Source organism: Vigna unguiculata, chromosome 3 (assembly GCF_037176805.1).
Source record: "Vigna unguiculata cultivar grain cowpea cultivar isolate G323 ecotype 2 chromosome 3, ASM3717680v1, whole genome shotgun sequence".
NCBI lineage: Eukaryota > Viridiplantae > Streptophyta > Magnoliopsida > Fabales > Fabaceae > Vigna > Vigna unguiculata.
The window spans coordinates 34,553,364-34,573,783 of NC_140794.1; the positions used below are offsets into that span (position 1 = coordinate 34,553,364).

General features: G+C 42.3%; 1 protein-coding gene across 1 annotated transcript; it reads right to left on the reverse strand.

The window, feature by feature from the left end:
• Positions 1-13,808: 13,808 nt before the first annotated feature.
• LOC146887765 (uncharacterized) lies at positions 13,809-14,783 on the reverse strand. Its single transcript, XM_085670385.1, has one exon. It carries the CDS (start codon positions 14,781-14,783, stop codon positions 13,809-13,811), a length of 975 nt encoding a protein of 324 aa, XP_085526511.1.
• Positions 14,784-20,420: the final 5,637 nt, after the last annotated feature.

Below are 20,420 nucleotides of genomic sequence, written 5' to 3' on the forward strand. Positions count from 1 at the left end.
ATGGAACTAGAGAAATGGAACTTGAAGGCTTTAGTTTTGCTTTCTCTTCAAGTTGAAATAAGGGTCCATATGCCAACTTAAGAACCAACCTTTGGAAGATCAAGAGGACCTTTGCTCAAAATTTCTTGCTTGTTAGCATTCTAACAATGATAGATTAGGCAAACGAATCAAAGCCTGTAGATTCTCATCATTTGGTATTCAGAGCCTGGCTATCTAGATTTAATATGGGAAAGGAAGTTTATTATACAAATTGTTTATCCGAAGGCCATCCATGTTTAGTTGCATTCGATTACGGAAGCGAAAACAATGTTGTGAGCCAAAGATTGGTGGAGAAACTCCAGTTTCCAGCAACCTTTCATCTGGATCAAGCATGGATCAAATTCAGTACATGGCAATGTGTGAAAGAAGTATTATGTGATATTGCTCACATGGACTCTTGTCATCTTCTTTTGGGATAGGCATGGCTTCGTTTTAACACACTCCATCTTGATGAACGTTCCCTTTATTTGAGGCATGAGGAACATCAAAATAAGTAAAAATTTATGACACCAAGACAAGTCAGTAAGGATCAACGTAGGCTGAAGGAGAAAACAGAAAAAGAAGTAATATAAACTGCAGAAGGAAGGGAAAATAAAGAAAAAGAAATGGAACTAGAGAAAGTTTATTCGTCAAAGTTTTTCCTTCTGCAGTTTGTGATGTCATTTTACAGGAACAAAAGGATAAGCATGTGAATGAAACACACCAACTTCCATGTTTAAAAAGGAAGCTTGTTCATAGTGCTTTATTATGCATTTGGTCCGCCGATAAGAAGCAAATTCGTCAAACACAATGCATGGAATTATTTATTGTTACATATCAAGGTGGGGTACTGTTGCCAAGAAATGTTATCAACGGATTGCAACCATTGGAAAGTAACAAATATCAAGTTGAATTTGATCCTAGAAGAAGAGAATTAGTTTCGACTTTTGAAAAAATAAAAGTCCTTCACAAGATCATAATAAACTTCCCTTAAAACTAGTGTTTTAAGATTCGGAACAAATCATCTTGAAGAAGGAGGGTATGATGTGAATTGCATATGGGTCAAATGGAGGATGCCTAATGCGCCGTGTTGATGCAGTTTCTTTTATTTAAATAAGGGCCCAATGCTTTGTAAAATTGGCTGACCAAATTGTGTTTGTGTTTAACCAATTAATGGGCTTTAGTTTTGCTTTCTCTTCAAGTTGAAATAAGGGTCCATATGCCAACTTAAGAACCAACCTTTGGAAGATCAAGAGGACCTTTGCTCAAAGTTTGTGGATGACTTTCGGTAACCTTAAATTCAGTTAAAATCGACCATTAAGTAGCGGATCATTATTAGCTTGAGTGGATCATTAATTAATCGCTTTAAGCGGGATGATATTGAAATTTATGTGTCTTTTGTAATTCTGATGGTTAAAGCTACTATATAAGTTGAACCATTTTCATCAATGAAGGCAAGCTGAGTTTTATTCAGAAAATAAACGAGTTTTATCTCATCTATCTTAGTGAGAGTGATTCTCCTAAGTTCTTGAGTGATTCAAGAATCCATGAGTTTAATCAAAGGTCCTTTATCCCTTTGTGTGTTTCAACTCGTAGGCTTATCTTCTATTCTCGGAAGTGTGATGTCTATCAATTTCCGTTCCATCTTCTTTTATGTTTCCATTTTCTCGTTTTAAATAATTTCTCAAATTTCTTGCTTGTTAGCATTCCATCAATGATAGATCAGTCAAACGAATCGAACCCTCTGGATTCACATCATTTGGTATTCAGAGCCTGGCTATCTAGATTTGGAATAGGAAAGGAAGTTTATTATACAAAGTTTTTGACCGAAGGCCATCCATGTTTAGTTGCATTCGATTACGGAAGCGAAAACAATGTTGTGAGGCAAAGATTGGTGGAGAAACTCCAGTTACCAGCAACCTTTCATCTGGATCAAGCATGGATCAAATTCAGTACATGGCAATGTGTGAAAGAAGTATTATGTGATATTGCTCCCATGGACTCTTGTCATCTTCTTTTGGGATGGGCATGGCTTCGTTTTAAAACACTCCATCTTGATGAAAGTTCCCTTTATTTGAGGACTGAGGGACATCAAAAGAAGTAGAAATTTATGACACCAAGATAAGTCAGTAAGGATCAACGTAGGCTGAAGGAGAAAACAGAAAAAGAAAGAATAGAAAAAGATGTAATATAAACCGCAGAAGGAAGGGAAAATAAAGAAAAAGAAATGGAACTAGAGAAAGTTTATTCGTCAATGTTTTTCCTTCTACAGTTTGTGATGTCATTTACAAGGAACAAAAGGATAAGCATGTGAATGAAACACACCAACTTCCATGTTTAAAAAGGAAGCTTGTTCATAGTGCTTTATTATGCATTTGGTCCGTCGATAAGAAGCAGATTCATCAAACACAATGCATGGAATTATTTATTGTTACATATCAAGGTGGGGTACTGTTGTCAAGAAATGTTATCGACGGATTGCAACCATTGGAAAGTAACAAATATCAAGTTGAATTTGATCCTGGAAGAAGAGAATTAGTTTCGACTTGTGAAAAAATAAAAGTCCTTCACAAGATCATAATAAACTTACATTAAAACTAGTGTCTTGAGATTTGGGACAAATCATCTCGAAGAAGGAGGGTATGATGTGAATTGCATATGGGTCAAATGGAGGATGCCTAATTCGTCGTGTTGATGCAGTTTCTTTTATATAAATAAGGGCCCAATGCTTTGTAAAATTGGCTGACCAAATTGTGTTTGTGCTTAACCAATTAATGGGCTTTAGTTTTGCTTTATCTTCAAGTCGAAATAAGGGTCCATATGCCAACTTAAGAACCAACCTTTGGAAGATCAAGAGGACCTTTGCTCAAAGTTTGTGGATGAGTTTTGGTAGCCTTAAATTCAGTTACAATCAACCATTAAGTAGCGGATCGTCATTAGCTTGAGTGGATCATTAATTAATAGCTTTAAGCGAGATGATATTGAAATTTATGTGTCATTTGTAATTCTGATCGTTAAAGCTCCTATATAACTTGAACCATTTTCATCAATGAAGGCAAGCTGAGTTTTATTCAGAAAATAAACGAGTTTTATCTCATCTATCTTAGTGAGAGTGATTGTCCTAAGTTCTTGAGTGATTCAAGAATCCATGAGTTTAATCAAAGGTCCTTTATCCCTTTGTGTGTTTCAACTCTTAGACTTATCTTCCATTCTCGGAAGTGTGATGTCTATCAATTTCCGTTCCATCTTCTTTTATGTTTCCATTTTCTCGTTTTAAATAATTTCTCAAATTTCTTGCTTGTTAGCATTCCATCAATGATAGATCAGTCAAACGAATCGAACCCTCTGGATTCACATCATTTGGTATTCAGAGCCTGGCTATCTAGATTTGGAATAGGAAAGGAAGTTTATTATACAAAGTTTTTGAACGTAGGCCATCCATGTTTAGTTGCATTCGATTACGGAAGCGAAAACAATGTTGTGAGCCAAAGATTGGTGGAGAAACTCAAGTTACCAGCAACCTTTCATCTGGATCAAGCATGGATCAAATTCAGTACATGGCAATGTGTGAAAGAAGTATTATGTGATATTGCTCCCATGGACTCTTGTCATCTTCTTTTGGGATGGGGCATGGCTTCGTTTTAAAACACTCCATCTTGATGAAAGTTCCCTTTATTTGAGGATTGAGGGACATCAAAAGAAGTAGAAATTTATGACACCAAGATAAGTCAGTAAGGATCAACGCAGGCTGAAGGAGAAAACAGAAAAAGAAAGAATAGAAAAAGATGTAATATAAACCGCAGAAGGAAGGGAAAATAAAGAAAAAGAAATGGAACTAGAGAAAGTTTATTCGTCAATGTTTTTTCTTCTGCAGTTTGTGATGGCATTTTACAGGAACAAAAGGATAAGCATGTGAATGAAACACACCAACTTCCATGTTTAAAAAGGAAGCTTGTTCATAGTGCTTTATTATGCATTTGGTCCGTCGATAAGAAGCAAATTCGTCAAACACAATGTAGGGAATTATTTATTGTTACATATCAAGGTGGGCTACTGTTGCCAAGAAATGTTATCGACAGATTGCAACCATTGAAAAGTAACAAATATCAAGTTGAATTTGATCCTGGAAGAAGAGAATTAGTTTCAACTTGTGAAAAAATAAAAGTCCTTCACAAGATCATAATAAACTTACATTAAAACTGGTGTCTTAAGATTTGGGACAAATCTTCTCGAAGAAGGAGGGTCTGATGTGAATTGCATATGGGTCAAATGGTGGATGAATGATGCGCCGTGTTAATGCAGTTTCTTTTATTTAAATAAGGGCCCAATGCTTTGTAAAATTGGCTAACCAAATTGTGTTTGTGCTTAACCAATTAATGGGCTTTAGTTTTGCTTTATCTTCAAGTTGACATAAGGGTCCATATGCCAACTTAAGAACCAACCTTTGGAAGATCAAGAGGACCTTTGCTCAAAGCTTGTTGATGACTTTTGGTATCCTTAAATTCAGTTACAATCAAACATTAAGTAGTGGATCGTCCTTAGCTTAAGTGGATCATTAATTAATAGCTTTAAGTGGGATGATATTGAAATTTAAGTGTCATTTGTAATTCTGATGGTTAAACCTCCTATATAAATTGAACCATTTTCATCAATGAGGGCAAGTTGAGTTTTATTCAGAAAATAAACGAGTTTTATCTCATCTATCTTAGTGAGAGTGATTCTCCTAAGTTCTTGAGTGATTCAAGAATCCATGAGTTTAATCAAAGGTCCTTTATCCCTTTGTGTGTTTCAACTCTTAGGCTTATCTTCCATTCTCGGAAGTCTGTTGTCTATCAATTTCCGTTCCATCTTCTATTATGTTTCCATTTTCTCGTTTTAAATAATTTCTCAAATTTCTTGCTTGTTAGCATTCCAACAATGATAGATCAGTTAAACGAATCGAACCCTGTGGATTCACATCATTTGGTATTCAGAGCCTGGCTATCTAGATTTGGAATAGGAAAGGAAGTTTATTATACAAAGTGTTTAACCGAAGGCCATCCATGTTTAGTTGCATTCGATTACGGAAGCAAAAACAATGTTGTGAGCCAAAGATTGGTGGAGAAACTCCAGTTACCAGCAACCTTTCATCTGGATCAAGCATGGATCAAATTCAGTACATGGCAATGTGTGAAAGAAGTATTATGTGATATTGCTCCCATGGACTCTTGTCATCTTCTTTTGGGATGGGGCATGGTTTCGTTTTAAAACACCCCATCTTGATGAAAGTTCCCTTTATTTAAGGACTGAGGGACATCAAAAGAAGTAGAAATTTATGACACCAAGATAAGTCATTAAGGATCAACGTATGCTGAAGGAGAAAACAGAAAAACAAAGAATAGAAAAAAAAGTAATATAAACTGCAGAAGGAAGAGAAAATAAAGTAAAAGAAATGGAACTAGAGAAAGTTTATTCGTCAATGTTTTTTCTTCTACAGTTTGTGATGGCATTTTCCAGGAACGAAAGGATAAGCATGTGAATGAAACACACCAACTTCCATGTTTAAAAAGGAAGCTTGTTCATAGTGCTTTATTATGCATTTGGTCCGTCGATAAGAAGCAAATTCGTCATACACAATGCATGGAATTATTTATTGTTACATATCAAGGTGGGGTACTGTTGCCAAGAAATGTTATCGACAGATTGCAACCATTGGAAAGTAACAAATATCAAGTTGAATTTGATCCTGGAAGAAGAGAATTAGTTTCAACTTGTGAAAAAATAAAAGTCCTTCACAAGATCATAATCAACTTACATTAAAACTGGTGTCTTAAGATTCGGGACAAATCTTCTCGAAGAAGGAGGGTATGATGTGAATTGCATATGGGTCAAGTGGTGGATGAATGATGCGCCGTGTTGATGCAGTTTCTTTTATTTAAATAAGGGCCCAATGCTTTGTAAAATTGGCTAACCAAATTGTGTTTGTGCTTAACCATTTAAAGGGCTTTAGTTTTGCTTTATCTTCAAATTGAAATAAGGGTCCATATGCCAACTTAAGAACCAACCTTTGGAAGATCAAGAGGACCTTTGCTCAAAGCTTGTTGATGACTTTTGGTAGCCTTAAATTCAGTTACAATCAAACATTAAGTAGCGGATCGTCATTAGCTTGAGTGGACCATTAATTAATAGCTTTAAGCGGGATGATATTGAAATTTATGTGTCAGTTGTAATTCTGATGGTTAAAGCTCCTATATAAGTTGAACCATTTTCATCAATGAGGTCAGGCTGAGTTTTATTCAGAAAATAAACGAGTTTTATCTCATCTATCTTAGTGAGAGTGATTCTCCTAAGTTCTTGAGTGATTCAAGAATCCATGACTTTAATCAAAGGTCCTTTATCCCCTTGTGTGCTTCAACTCTTAGGCTTATCTTCCATTCCCGGAAGTGTGATGTCTATCAATTTCCGTTCCATCTTCTTTTATGTTTCCATTTTCTCGTTTTAAATAATTTCTCAAATTTCTTGCTTGTTAGCATTCCAACAATGATAGATCAGTCAAACGAATCGAACCCTGTGGATTCACATCATTTGGTGTTCAGAGCCTGGCTATCTAGATTTGGAATAGGAAAGGAAGTTTATTATACAAAGTGTTTAACCGAAGGCCATCCATGTTTAGTTGCATTCGATTACGGAAGCAAAGACAATGTTGTGAGCCAAAGATTGGTGGAGAAACTCCAGTTACCAGCAACCTTTCATCAAGATCAAGCATGGATCAAATTCAGTACATGGCAATGTGTGAAAGAAGTATTATGTGATATTGCTCCCATGGACTCTTGTCATCTTCTTTTGGGATGGGGCATGGTTTCGTTTTAAAACACCCGATCTTGATGAAAGTTCCCTTTATTTGAGGACTGAGGGACATCAAAAGAAGTAGAAATTTATGACACCAAGATAAGTCATTAAGGATCAACGTAGGCTGAAGGAGAAAACAGAAAAAGAAAGAATAGAAAAAGAAGTAATATAAACTGCAGAAGGAAGGGAAAATAAAGTAAAAGAAATGGAACTAGAGAAAGTTTATTCGTCAATGTTTTTTCTTCTACAGTTTGTGATGGCATTTTACAGGAACGAAAGGATAAGCATGTGAACGAAACACACCAACTTCCATGTTTAAAAAGGAAGCTTGTTCATAGTGCTTTATTATGCATTTGGTCCGTCGATAAGAAGCAAATTCGTCATACACAATGCATGGAATTATTTATTGTTACATATCAAGGTGGGGTACTGTTGCCAAGAAATGTTATCGACAGATTGCAACCATTGGAAAGTAACAAATATCAAGTTGAATTTGATCCTGGAAGAAGAGAATTAGTTTCAACTTGTGAAAAAATAAAAGTCCTTCACAAGATCATAATAAACTTACATTAAAACTGGTGTCTTAAGATTCGGGACAAATCTTCTCGAAGAAGGAGGGTATGATGTGAATTGCATATGGGTCAAGTGGTGGATGAATGATGCACCGTGTTGATGCAGTTTCTTTTATTTAAATAAGGGCCCAATGCTTTGTAAAATTGGCTAACCAAATTGTGTTTGTGCTTAACCATTTAATGGGCTTTAGTTTTGCTTTATCTTCAAGTTGAAATAAGGGTCCATATGCCAACTTAAGAACCAACCTTTGGAAGATCAAGAGGACCTTTGCTCAAAGCTTGTTGATGACTTTTGGTAGCCTTAAATTCAGTTACAATCAAACATTAAGTAGCGGATCGTCATTAGCTTGAGTGGACCATTAATTAATACCTTTAAGCGGGATGATATTGAAATTTATGTGTCATTTGTAATTCTGATGATTAAAGCTCTTGTTCTTACGGGGCCAGAGGTTGTAGTTCACAAATCACTTGGAGGCTTCGGATGGCTGATCTCGGTCCTTCTTCTATTGCTTCAGGGCAATTCCGGGGGCGGAGCAGGAGACCTGCAAAAGACACTGCGATGCCTAAGTCAGCACTGGTGATGTCAGAGTATTTGAATAATTTATTGCGTAACCAATGCATGGAACAGTGTGCTATTTATACTATTTTACCTGTGGGTCCTACCTGGGATGGGCTTTCTGGCCCAATCATCCCTTTTTGGCTATTCTTGGATCCAGTGCTTCTTAGGGGGGAAATTACCAGAGGATCCTTTGGGGGTTTTCGGTATTCGGTACTCGGTTATGAGGATCTTTGAGGCTGATTGGCTGTGTCGCGGATCTGGGCTACTTGGTGGAGAGATATTTGTAACGTGGGGTATGGTGGTCGCCGAGGGCCGTGTTCTGGGGAGGGTGTTTGGGTAATGCATGCAGGCTGGCATGACTTTGGTTGAGTAAACAGCCACAAGGCATGGAGTAAGCGGCCACAAGGTTTGGAGTAAGCGGCCACAGGGTTTGGAGCAAGCGGCCACAGGGTTTGGAGTAAGCGGCCACCAGGTTTGGAGTAAGCGGCCACAGGGTTTGGAGCAAGCGGCCACAGGGTTTGGAGTAAGCGGCCACCAGGTTTGGAGTAAGCGGCCACAGGGTTTGGAGTTAGCGGCCACAAGGCTTTGCTGGGGGCCGTGTACTAGGGAGGGTGTTTGGGTAATGCATGCAGGCTGGCATGACTTTGGTTGAGTAAACGGCCACAAGGCTTTGCTGGGGGCCGTGTACTAGGGGTTGGGACCTTCAATGGCATAATGCGATGTGGGCGGTCATTGGGTGTTTCATGAGGTATGCGGTTGGCGTGTGTGCTGGTGCCGTGTACCTGGGCTGGGACATCAGCCTCCCAGTCTTGAGGAGATATTGACGAAAAGACTTACCGGTGTTGGCCATTTTGCAATTTTCATTTGTGGGTTAAGGTCGCATGCCCTATGGCTATACCAGCCTCCCAGTCTTGAGGAAACGGAGTGAGGTAAAGACTTACGAGATGACGGTTGGGAGGGGCTTTGTTGCGGAGAGGCCGCTATGTATGTGCCGGTTTGGGTGATTTTCAGGGGTGAGTGGGAGTTTGTAGGTAGCTGTCAGAATGTGCTGCAGGGGTGTCAGGGTGCATTTAACTGATGCGACGTTTGGGTTGCACTATTTCGCGCCAGGGTGCGTTTTTCGAAGGGTTTTGGGCCTTGGGCTTGTACTGTTTGGTGTGGGATGTGAAAGGGTGCGTGCCTGTTATTTAAGGCTCGTGGGTGGTGGTTGGGTCACATAGTAGCTACGTTCTTGAATTTGCGAAGAGGGGAAGCGACAGAGAATTGAGCATAGTTGCGTGCATTGGCCGTGTTGTTTATTGTGAAGGTATGTCGTCCTCTTCTCATGGTTCTAATTCCGGGGAGTCTGATGCGAGTTATGGAGAATTAAGGTTGGAGTTTCTCAGCAGCTCGTCTGAGTCTTTGCGGGTTGAGGTGGAGCGGGAGGTGCGGGAGGACCCGCCAAGCGAGCATGCCGAGTCTCTATGGCCGAAGCGGGACGGGTACTTTTGGGTGGCCGAGGGTGTTAGGAATTGTTACTCGAAGTATAGATGGTCTCGGCTGCTTAAATCCTGGCTAAATAGCATATACCTTTTTGAGAGGGGTTTCGATCCGGACACGATGAGAGTGGAGCGGGTGAGTGCCGTGGAGTGTGTCTGCCATGGGCGAGAGGGGGCTTCTTCTGACTTTTTTTACATGTATTCGTGTATGTTCGTGAAGTTGCATATCCGGCTGCCGTTTGATACTTTTACGATGGGCGTTCTGAGGCTTCTGAACGTGGCGCCTACTCAGTTGCATCCGAACAGCTGGGGTAGCTTGCAAGCGTTCAGACTGTTGTGTAGGGCGCTTGGGTTAGAGCCGACAGCTGAGAGCTTCTTGTATTTTTATGTGACGAGGCCGAGGGATCCGTGTAGTTGGTTGTCGCTGGTGGGCAGACCAAGGAGTTGTGTGTTGGATGGCTTCACCCAATCTTTCAAGAATTTTAAAGATGGGTTCTTCCGTGTGAGGATGGAGTTGGGGCATGAGCCGTGGTACTTGGATGGGGCGGGTGTGGCGAGGTTTCCGCTGTATTGGACGAGTTCGCCTACTAAGTTGGAGGTGGTGTGTAGGGATACGTTGGATGCGAGCAGTAGGCGGGTTGTAGAAGTTTTGGAGAGATTGCCGCCTAGGGCCCCCGGGAAGTGGATAGTGTGTTGCTACTTGACGGATGATCCGGGGCGGGATGTTTGTGGTATATTCTCTTGTAACCATATGGGTTCTTGTGTTGGACTAATCTGAAGGTGTTGCGTTTTTGCAGGTGTGATGGCTCATTACGCAAAGAAAGTGGGGGCTTCAGAAGATTTATTTGCTAAAATCAGGGATCAGTTAGCGGCTTCTTCGAAAGGGGAGGGTTCTTCGAAGGCGGCTGCTTTGGCGGGTCCTGTGGTGGAGACGGTTTGTCCTGCTGCGAAAAGACCGGCGGTTTCAAAACTGAAGGGGGTTGGTAAGGATCGGAAAAGGTTAAGGGCTCTTGCCAAAACGGGAGGTGTTGCGCCTGGTGGGTCTAACAACCCAGACTTGGGCGGATTTGAGAAGGCGAAGGTGCAGATGAGGAAGGGAGTGGAGATTAAGCTAACGGACCCGGAGGTTGCACTTGTTGAGGCCGCCGACCCTGGGCTGATTATGAGGGCATGGAACGAGTATACGTCTCATGGGCTCGTGTTGGGGCGTCGGTTGTCGGCCATGATGCAGGAAGAGATAGCTGCAGGTGACAAGAAGAAATTGGCCGACGAGCTGGCTGCCTTGAAGGTGCAGGTGGAACTTGATCAACGTACGTGGGATGAGGAGAAGAAGAAGTTGGAGGCGGAAGTGAAGAAGTTGAAGGTAGGCGTGTTGGCTGCAGAGAAAAAATTGAAGTTAAAGCAAGTGGAGGTAGATGAGTTGCAGGCGAGGAGGAAAGTGGAGTCTAAGGAGGCGGCTGACGAGATTAGCAGCCTACAGCAGGCCGTGTATACTGAACATGTGAAGGGCTTTGAGAAGGCGCTGAGGCAAGCGGAGTTTTTGTATAAAGAGGTCTCTGTCACCGACTGTCGTTTCAACGTAAATTTAGACATCTATGATAACAAGATGTTGGACGTGGCAGAGATCAGCAAACTGAAGGCGGTTGCCGAGGGCGAGGAGGTAGCGCGGGATGAGGAGGGGACTTTAATGACGACTTCACTGCATGCTGGCGATGACCGTGCTTCTAACGAGGAAGATGTGGGTGAAGAGGTCGAAGCCGAGGCTGCTGATGGGGATAATGGTGTGGGGGAGGAGTAGGTTGTTTTTTGTTTTTTGGGGGCGAGGACGCCGACATCTTTGTGACTTTGTAATGTGGTTATGAGAACTGCATTTTAGTTTGTGGTTGGATGCCTCTCTTTTTTTGGGTTAATTGGAAAGGGCCGCTATGTATTGGTTTGTAATGGGAACTTATTTGGAAATTAATGTTAAGTTTGTTTATTCATATGCTGTTTTATGCTGTATGTTGTTATACTTCTTGCTTAGTTAAGGTTTGTGTATGTGTATTCACGCGGTTGGTTAAATGGTGACGTGATTCGCTTATTCGTTATATGACGCGCTTGGGTGGGTATGTCATGCCTAGTAAATTGGCTTCTTGATAGCGGTGTAGGAGAGTTGTTTTGGCTTTCGACTAGCGGCATTTAGACCTTTGCTTGTGTTTGAATAGATGTCGACCAGCGATACTTGGGCTAGTGACCGGGAACGTTAATTCTTGATAACGGCCAGCGGTGCCTAGAGTAGCTGCTGGGAGTGCTAGTTCTTACTATCGACCAGCAGCACTTGGAGTAGTGGCTGGGAATGTTAGTGGTGGATATCGACCAGCGGCACTTAGGGTAGTGGCTGGGAATGTTAGTTTTAATATCGACCAACGACACTTAGAGTAGTGGCTGGGAATGTTAGTGGTTGATATCGACCAGCGGCACTTAGGGTAGTGGCTGGGAATGTTAGTTTTAATATCGACCAGCGGCACTTAGAGTAGTGGCTGGGAATTGCAACAGGACAATCTTGAGTAATGGATTTCTTGATATATTGGTGGGGGATGCCTCGTTAAAACCTTCCTTGGCCAAAACCCTCCTTAGGGAAAAATGCCAGGGGAGGAAAGAGTACATCCAATTACAAGTATTGCTCAACTAAAATACAACTTTAAATGTGAAATGTTCCAGGTGCTGGGTAGTGGTTCTCCAGAAAGTTTCTCCAGACGGTATGCTCCCTTGCCGACGTCCTTTAGTATACGGAATGGGCCCTCCCAGTTTGGTGAGAATTTGCCTTCGTGTTTCCGTGCTTTGCTGGTCATCCTCCAGACTAAGTCACCCTTGTGGAGAGAGCGTGGTTTGAGCTTGGAGTTGTATCTTCTAGCGACTCTTAATTTGGTCGCAAGATCTTGGATGCATGCCTTTTCTCGTGCTTCGTATAGAAGGTCGAGATGGGTATTCATACAATCGTCATTGGTCTGGTCGTTATGGTGTTGCTGGCGTAGGGATGGTTGTCCGATTTCCACGGGAATCATAGCATCGGTGCCGTAGACAAGGGTGTATGGTGCCTCGTGGGTGGAGGATTGGGGCGTGCATCTATATGCCCAAAGTACTTCGAGGAGCTTGTCTGGCCATTTTCCCTTTGCCCCGTCAAGCCGCTTCTTGAGTTGGCCGAGGATGACTTTGTTTGCAGCTTCCGCTTGGCCATTTGTTTGGGGGTGCTCGACGGAACTGGTGATGTGTGTGATTTTCAAGTTGCGGTAGAATTCGCTGAGGCCTTTGTCTATGAACTGGCGGCCGTTATCAGTTATGATTGTGTGAGGGATACCGTAACGGCAGATGATGCTCTTCCAAACGAAACGCTGCACTTGATTGGCAATTATGGTGGCAAGGGGTTCTGCCTCGATCCACTTGGAGAAGTAATCAACGGCAAGAAGTAGGAATTTGACTTGGCCCTTCCCTGGTGCGAAAGGCCCGATTATGTCCATTCCCCATTTGGAGAATGGCCATGGTGAGGATACGTGGTGGAGTTCTTCCTGGGGTACGTGCGTCACGGGGCCGTGCTTTTGACATTGAACGCATTTCCTAACATACGTGGTGCAATCTCCCTCCATTGTCGGCCAATAGTAGCCGGCTCGCAATATCCTGGCGGCCATGGTCTTGGGACCCGAGTGATAGCCACAAATTCCTTGATGTATTTCTTGCATGACATATTCGGCTTGCTCGCGTGTGACACACTTGAGCAAGGGTCTGCTGAAGCCTCGTCTAAATAGTTCACTGTTGACTAAAATGTAGCGTGCCGCTTTCCGGGTCCATCCTTTGTCTACGTTTGCCGGGGTGGTTCCGTCTTCGAGGTATGTGACAAAAGGTTCTATCCAGGTGCCGGTTGTGGTGATGTTGAGGCACTGATTGGTTTGCTCGATGGAGGGTATGCTTAGGGTGTGTTGCAAAAGCGACTTGTATCGCCCCTTCTTCTTGGTGCTAGCAAGCTTTGAGAGAATGTCGGCTCTGGTGTTGTTACTTCTGGGGACATGTTTGATCTTGAAAGCCTCGAAGTGTTCGATTAAGGCGGTTACCGCGTGGTAGTATTGCGAGAGCAAGGCGTCTTTGACTTGATACTCGCCTATTGTCATTGCAAAGTAGCTTCTTTGCGCCAACGTCGCGTGCTAGGTTGAGGCCGGCTATTATGGCTTCGTATTCTGCTTGATTGTTGGACGTTTTGAAATTGAAGCGGAGGGATTGCTCGACATTGTGGGTTGTCAAGGGTGGGTGGGGAAGTTTTAGGCTTGCTATATAGCATTCCCTGGCGGCGCGCTGATCGCCGTGTACCGTGATTATGTCACCCTACGAGGATGGGAATTTCATGGCGAGATGCGGGGTGGATACGATGGCTCCCAAGGCGTTGATGGATGGTCTTCCCAAAAGTATGTTGTAAGATGTGTGTGCTTCCACAACTAGGTAGCGAATGGGTATGGTTTTCGTTTGCCTTCCTTCTCCAAATGTTGTGTGGAGGTCGATATACCCCTTGGTTGGGACCCCTTCGCCTGAGAAACCGTATATTGGTTCACTATGGGGAGTGAGGTCGGCTAAGGGTATCTGCAGTTTGTTGAAAGTTTTCCAATATAAGATATCCACGGAGCTTCCTTGGTCGATGAGCACTTTCTTGACCGCGAAGTTTTCTACTTCTATAGTTATGACCATGGGGTCGTCTTGGTTGGGGTCGGTGCCTTGAAAGTCTGAGTCTGAGAAGGTGATGGGTGGCATTCTTCTTATCGTTCTGCCAGACACAGCGTGTACTGATTGGACTGCTCTTAGGTGCCTTTTCCTGGACGAGGATGACCTCCCTCCTCCGGCAAACCCACCAGATATGGTGTTGATTGTTCCGCGTAAGGGTGGTCTATCGTTGGTTCGCCTGGGTTGTTGTTGGGCTGGCGCTCGCTGTTCTGTGTGTTGGGTTCTTGCGGGTTCTCTTCTTGGCTCTCTACGCTCAGTTCGTCGGTCTGTTCGTCGCTTGACTCGCCTATTGTCATTCCTCTCATACCGAGGTCTGTGAGAACTTTCCCCGGTTTCTCTTATGTAATGTTTGAGATGTCCGGCTCGCACGAGTTCTTCTATCTTGTCTCGCAGGGTATCGCATTCATCAGTCGTATGGCCGTTGTTGCGATGGTAATGGCAGTATTTGCTCAGGTCCGCATTAGGTGGGTTTTGGTACTTTTTGGGCGGGGGGATGAGTTCGGCTTGCAGCACTTCATCGAGTATGCGAGATCTGGGTGCGTTCAGGGGAGCGTAGTTGGAGAACTTAGCGGGTCTTCGCTCCATCGGGCGGTTCTGTTCACGCGGGGGGGGGGGGGGGGGGGGGCTCTTTATTGGGTTTCCTGATGTTGGTGTGTGCTAAAGGGGTTTGAGCGTTACTCTGGTATCGCCTCATGTCTTCGACTCTGATAAACATGGCTGCTCTCTTCCTAAGCTCCTGCATGCTTATGGGGGGACGCATTGCTAATTCATCAGCGAAGGGTCTCGGACGGAGGGAGGTCATCATGTACATCAGTATGAGATTGGGGGTGAGGTCCTTGATTTTCATGGCTATGGCGCCGAATCTGTCGATAAAAACTCGGAGAGGTTCCCCCTCCTCTTGCCTGAGAATGAGGAGGGCAATTGTGGTGAGGTCGTGGCGACGACTTGTGTCGAACTGGGTGGTGAAGGTGGTGGTAAGCGTGGTGAAGGAGTCAATGGTGTAGGGAGGAAGGCTCATGAACCATTCTAAAGCTGATCCTCTGAGGGCTACTGAAAACGATTTACATAGGACGACATCGTCCGTTGAATATAACCCCACTTGGTTGGTGTAAATAGATACAAACTCGTTTGGGTCCGTTGTGCCATCATACGTCACGGTGGGTGCTTTCCATTTATGGGGTAGGGGAGTTTCTGTGATCCCATCTATGAAGGGGTGGCGGCGATTCCTCTTCGACGCGAAGGAGCTGTAGTTACCTCCTGTCGTTGGCCCGGTGGGCCTGTACTCACTTTCGTCTTCAGTTGGATGGATGTCAACTCTTGAGTGGGGAGGGGCAGTGACCCTTGAGTTTGGGGGGACATCCGCCCTTGACCGAGGTTGGTAGGGTTCCCCAGCTGCTTGGTCTGCTTCTATCTTCTGCCTAAGGCGAGAATTTTCCTCTCTCAATGCCTCCATTTCATCTGCGTTTCTTTTCTTGTATTCTGCGAATTCTTGCTGCATCCTGGATTGGGCGCCAGATGTTCTTACGGGGCCAGAGGTTGTAGTTCACAAATCACTTGGGGGCTTCGGATGGCTGATCTCGGTCCTTCTTCTATTGCTTCAGGGCAATTCCGGGGGCGGAGCAGGAGACCTGCAAAAGACACTCCGATGCCTAAGTCAGCACTGGTGATGTCAGAGTATTTGAATAATTTAATGCGTAACCAATGCATGGAACAGTGTGCTATTTATACTATTTTACCTGTGGGTCCTACCTGGGATGGGCTTTCTGGCCCAATCATCCCTTTTTGGCTATTCTTGGATCCAGTGCTTCTTAGGGGGGAAATTACCAGAGGATCCTTGGGGGTTTTCGGTATTCGGTACTCGGTTATGAGGATCTTTGAGGCTGATTGGCTGTGTCGCGGATCTGGGCTACTTGGTGGAGAGATATCTGTAACGTGGGGTATGGTGGTCGCCGAGGGCCGTGTTCTGGGGAGGGTGTTTGGGTAATGCATGCACGCTGGCATGACTTTGGTTGAGTAAACAGCCACAAGGCATGGAGTAAGCGGCCACAAGGTTTGGAGTAAGCGGCCACAAGGTTTGGAGTAAGCGGCCACAGGGTTTGGAGCAAGCGGCCACAGGGTTTGGAGTAAGCGGCCACCAGGTTTGGAGCAAGCGGCCACAGGGTTTGGAGTAAGCGGCCACAAGGCTATGCTGGGGGCCGTGTACTAGGGAGGGTGTTTGGGTAATGCATGCAGGCTGGCATGACTTTGGTTGAGTAAACGGCCACAAGGCTTTGCTGGGGGCCATGTACTAGGGGTTGGGACCTTCAATGGCATAATGCGATGTGGGCGGTCATTGGGTGTTTCATGAGGTATGCGGTTGGCGTGTGTGCTGGTGCCGTGTACCTGGGCTGGGACAGCTCCTATATAAGTTGAACCATTTTCATCAATGAGGGCAAGCTGAGTTTTATTCAGAAAATAAACGAGTTTTATCTCATCTATCTTAGTGAGAGTGATTCTCCTAAGTTCTTGAGTGATTCAAGAATCCATGACTTTAATCAAAGGTCCTTTATCCCTTTGTGTGCTTCAACTCTTAGGCTTATCTTCCATTCCCGGAAGGGTGATGTCTATCAATTTCTGTTCCATCTTCTTTTATGTTTCCATTTTCTCGTTTTAAATAATTTCTCAAATTTCTTGCTTGTTAGCATTCCAACAATGATAGATCAGTCAAATGAATCGAACCCTGTGGATTCACATCATTTGGTATTCAGAGCCTGGCTATCTAGATTTGGAATAGGAAAGGAAGTTTGTTATACAAAGTGTTTAACCGAAGGCCATCCATGTTTAGTTGCATTCGATTACGGAAGCAAAAACAATGTTGTGAGCCAAAGATTGGTGGAGAAACTCCAGTTACCAGCAACCTTTCATCTGGATGAAGCATGGATCAAATTCAGTACATGGCAATGTGTGAAAGAAGTATTATGTGATATTGCTCCCATGGACTGTTGTCATCTTCTTTTGGAATGGGGCATGGTTGCGTTTTAAAACACCCCATCTTGATGAAAGTTCCCTTTATTTGAGGACTGAGGGACATCAAAAGAAGTAGAAATTTCTGACACCAAGATAAGTCAGTAAGGATCAACGTAGGCTGAAGGAGAAAACAGAAAAAGAAAGAATAGAAAAAGAAGTAATATAAACTGCAGAAGGAAAGGAAAATAAAGTAAAAGAAATGGAACTAGAGAAAGTTTATTCGTCAATGTTTTTTCTTCTACAGTTTGTGATGGCATTTTACAGGAACGAAAGGATAAGCATGTGAATGAAACACACCAACTTCCATGTTTAAAAAGGAAGCTTGTTCATAGTGCTTTATTATGCATTTGGTCCGTCGATAAGAAGCAAATTCGTCAAACACAATGCATGGAATTATTTATTGTTACATATCAAGGTGGGGTACTGTTGCCAAGAAATGTTATCGACGGATTGCAACCATTGGAAAGTAACAAATATCAAGTTGAATTTGATCCTGGAAGAAGAGAATTAGTTTCAACTTGTGAAAAAATAAAAGTCCTTCAAAAGATCATAATAAACTTACATTAAAACTGGTGTCTTAAGATTCGGGACAAATCTTCTCGAAGAAGGAGGGTATGATGTGAATTGCATATGGGTCAAATGATGGATGAATGATGCGCCGTGTTGATGCAGTTTCTTTTATTTAAATAAGGGCCCAATGGTTTGTAAAATTGGCTAACCAAATTGTGTTTGTGCTTAACCAATTAATGGGCTTTAGTTTTGCTTTATCTTCAAGTTGAAATAAAGGTCCATATGCCAACTTAAGAACCAACCTTTGGAAGATCAAGAGGACCTTTGCTCAAAGCTTATTGATGACTTTTGGTAGCCTTAAATTCAGTTACAATCAAACATTAAGTAGCGGATCGTCATTAGCTTGAGTGGATTATTAATTAACAGCTTTAAGCGGGATGATATTGAAATTTATGTGTCTTTTGTAATTCTGATGGTTAAAGCTCCTATATAAGTTGAACCATTTTCATCAATGAAGGCAAGCTGAGTTTTATTCAGAAAATAAATGAGTTTTATCTCATCTATCTTAGTGAGAGTGATTCTCCTAAGTTCTTGAGTGATTCAAGAATCCATGAGTTTAATCAAAGGTCCTTTATCCCTTTGTGTGCTTCAACTCTTAGGCTTATCTTCCATTCTCGGAAGTGTGATGTCTATCAATTTCCGTTCCATCTTCTTTTATGTTTCCCTTTTCTCGTTTTAAATAATTTCTCAAATTTCTTGTTTGTTAGCATTCCAAAAATGATAGATCAGTCAAATGAATCAAACCCTGTGGATTCACATCATTCGGTATTCAGAGCCTGGCTATCTAGATTTGGAATAGGAAAGGATGTTTATTATACAAAGTGTTTAACCGAAGGCCATCCATGTGTAGTTTTATTCGATTACGAAAGCGAAAACAATGTTGTGAGCCAAAGACTGGTGGAAAAACTCCAGTTACCAGCAACCTTTCATCTGGATCAATCATGGATCAAATTCAGTACATGGCAATGTGTGAAAGAAGTATTATGTGATATTGCTCCCATGGACTCTTGTCATCTTCTTTTGGGATGGGGCATGGCTTCGTTTTAAAACACTCAATCTTGATGAACGTTCCCTTTATTTGAGACATGAGGGACATCAAAAGAAGTAGAAATTTATGACACCAAGACAAGTCAGTTAGGTTCAACGTAGGCTGAAGCAGAAAATAGAAAATGAAGGAATAGAAATAGAAGTAATATAAACTGCAGAAGGAAGGGAAAATAAAGAAAAAGAAATGGAACTAGAGAAAGTTTATTCGTCAATGTTTTTTCTTCTACAGTTTGTCATGCCATTTTACAGGAACAAAAGGATAAGCATGTGAACGAAACACACCAACTTCCATGTTTAAAAAGGAAGCTTGTTCATAGTGCTTTATTATGCATTTGGTCCGTCGATAAGAAGTAAATTCGTCAAACACAATGCATGGAATTATTTATTGTTACATATCAAGGTGGGGTACTGTTGCCAAGAAATGTTATCGACGGATTGCAACCATTGGAAAGTAACAAATATCAAGTTGAATTTGATCCTGGAAGAAGAGAATTAGTTTCAAGTTATGAAAAAATAAAAGTCCTTCACAAGATCATAATAAACTTACACTAAAACTCGTGTCTTAAGATTCAGGACAAATCTTCTCGGAGAAGGAGGGTATGATGTGAATTGCATATGGGTCAAATGGAGGATCACTAATGCGCCGTGTTGATGCAGTTTCTTTTATTTAAATAAGGGCCCAATGCTTTGTAAAATTGGCTGACCAAATTGTGTTTGTGCTTAACCAATTAATGGGCTTTAGTTTTGCTTTATCTTCAAGTTGAAATAAGGGTCCATATGCCAACTTAAGAACCAACCTTTGGAAGATCAAGAGGACCTTTGCTCAAAGTTTGTGGATGACTTTTGGTAGCCTTAAATTCAGTTTCAATCAATCATTAAGTAGCGGATCGTTATTAGCTTGAGTGGATTATTAATTAACAGCTTTAAGCGGGATGATATTGAAATTTATGTGTCATTTGTAATTCTGATGGTTAAAGCTCCTATATAAGTTGAACCATTTTCATCAATAAAGGCAAGCTGAGTTTGATGCAGAAAATAAACGAGTTTTATCTCATCTATCTTAGTGAGAGTGATTCTCCTAAGTTCTTGAGTGATTCAAGAATCCATGAGTTTAATCAAAGGTCCTTTATCCATTTGTGTGTTTCAACTCTTACGCTTATCTTCCATTCTTGGAAGTGTGAAGTCTATCAATTTCCGTTCCATCTTCTTTTATGTTTCCATTTTCTCGTTTTAAATAATTTCTCAAATTTCTTGCTTGTTAGCATTCGAACAATGATAGATCAGTCAAACGAATCGAACCTTGTGGATTCACATAATTTGGTATTCAGAGCCTGGCTATATAGATTTGGAATAGGAAAGGAAGTTTATTATACAAAGTGTTTAACCGAAGGCCATCCATGTTTAGTTGCATTCGATTACGGAAGCGAAAACAATGTTGTGAGCCAAAGACTAGTGGAGAAAATCCAGTTACCAGCAACCTTTCATCTGGATCAAGCATGGATCAAATTCAGTACATGGGAAAATGTGAAAGAAGTATTATGTGATATTGCTCCCATGGACTCTTGTCATCTTCTTTTGGGATGGGGCATGGCTTCGTTT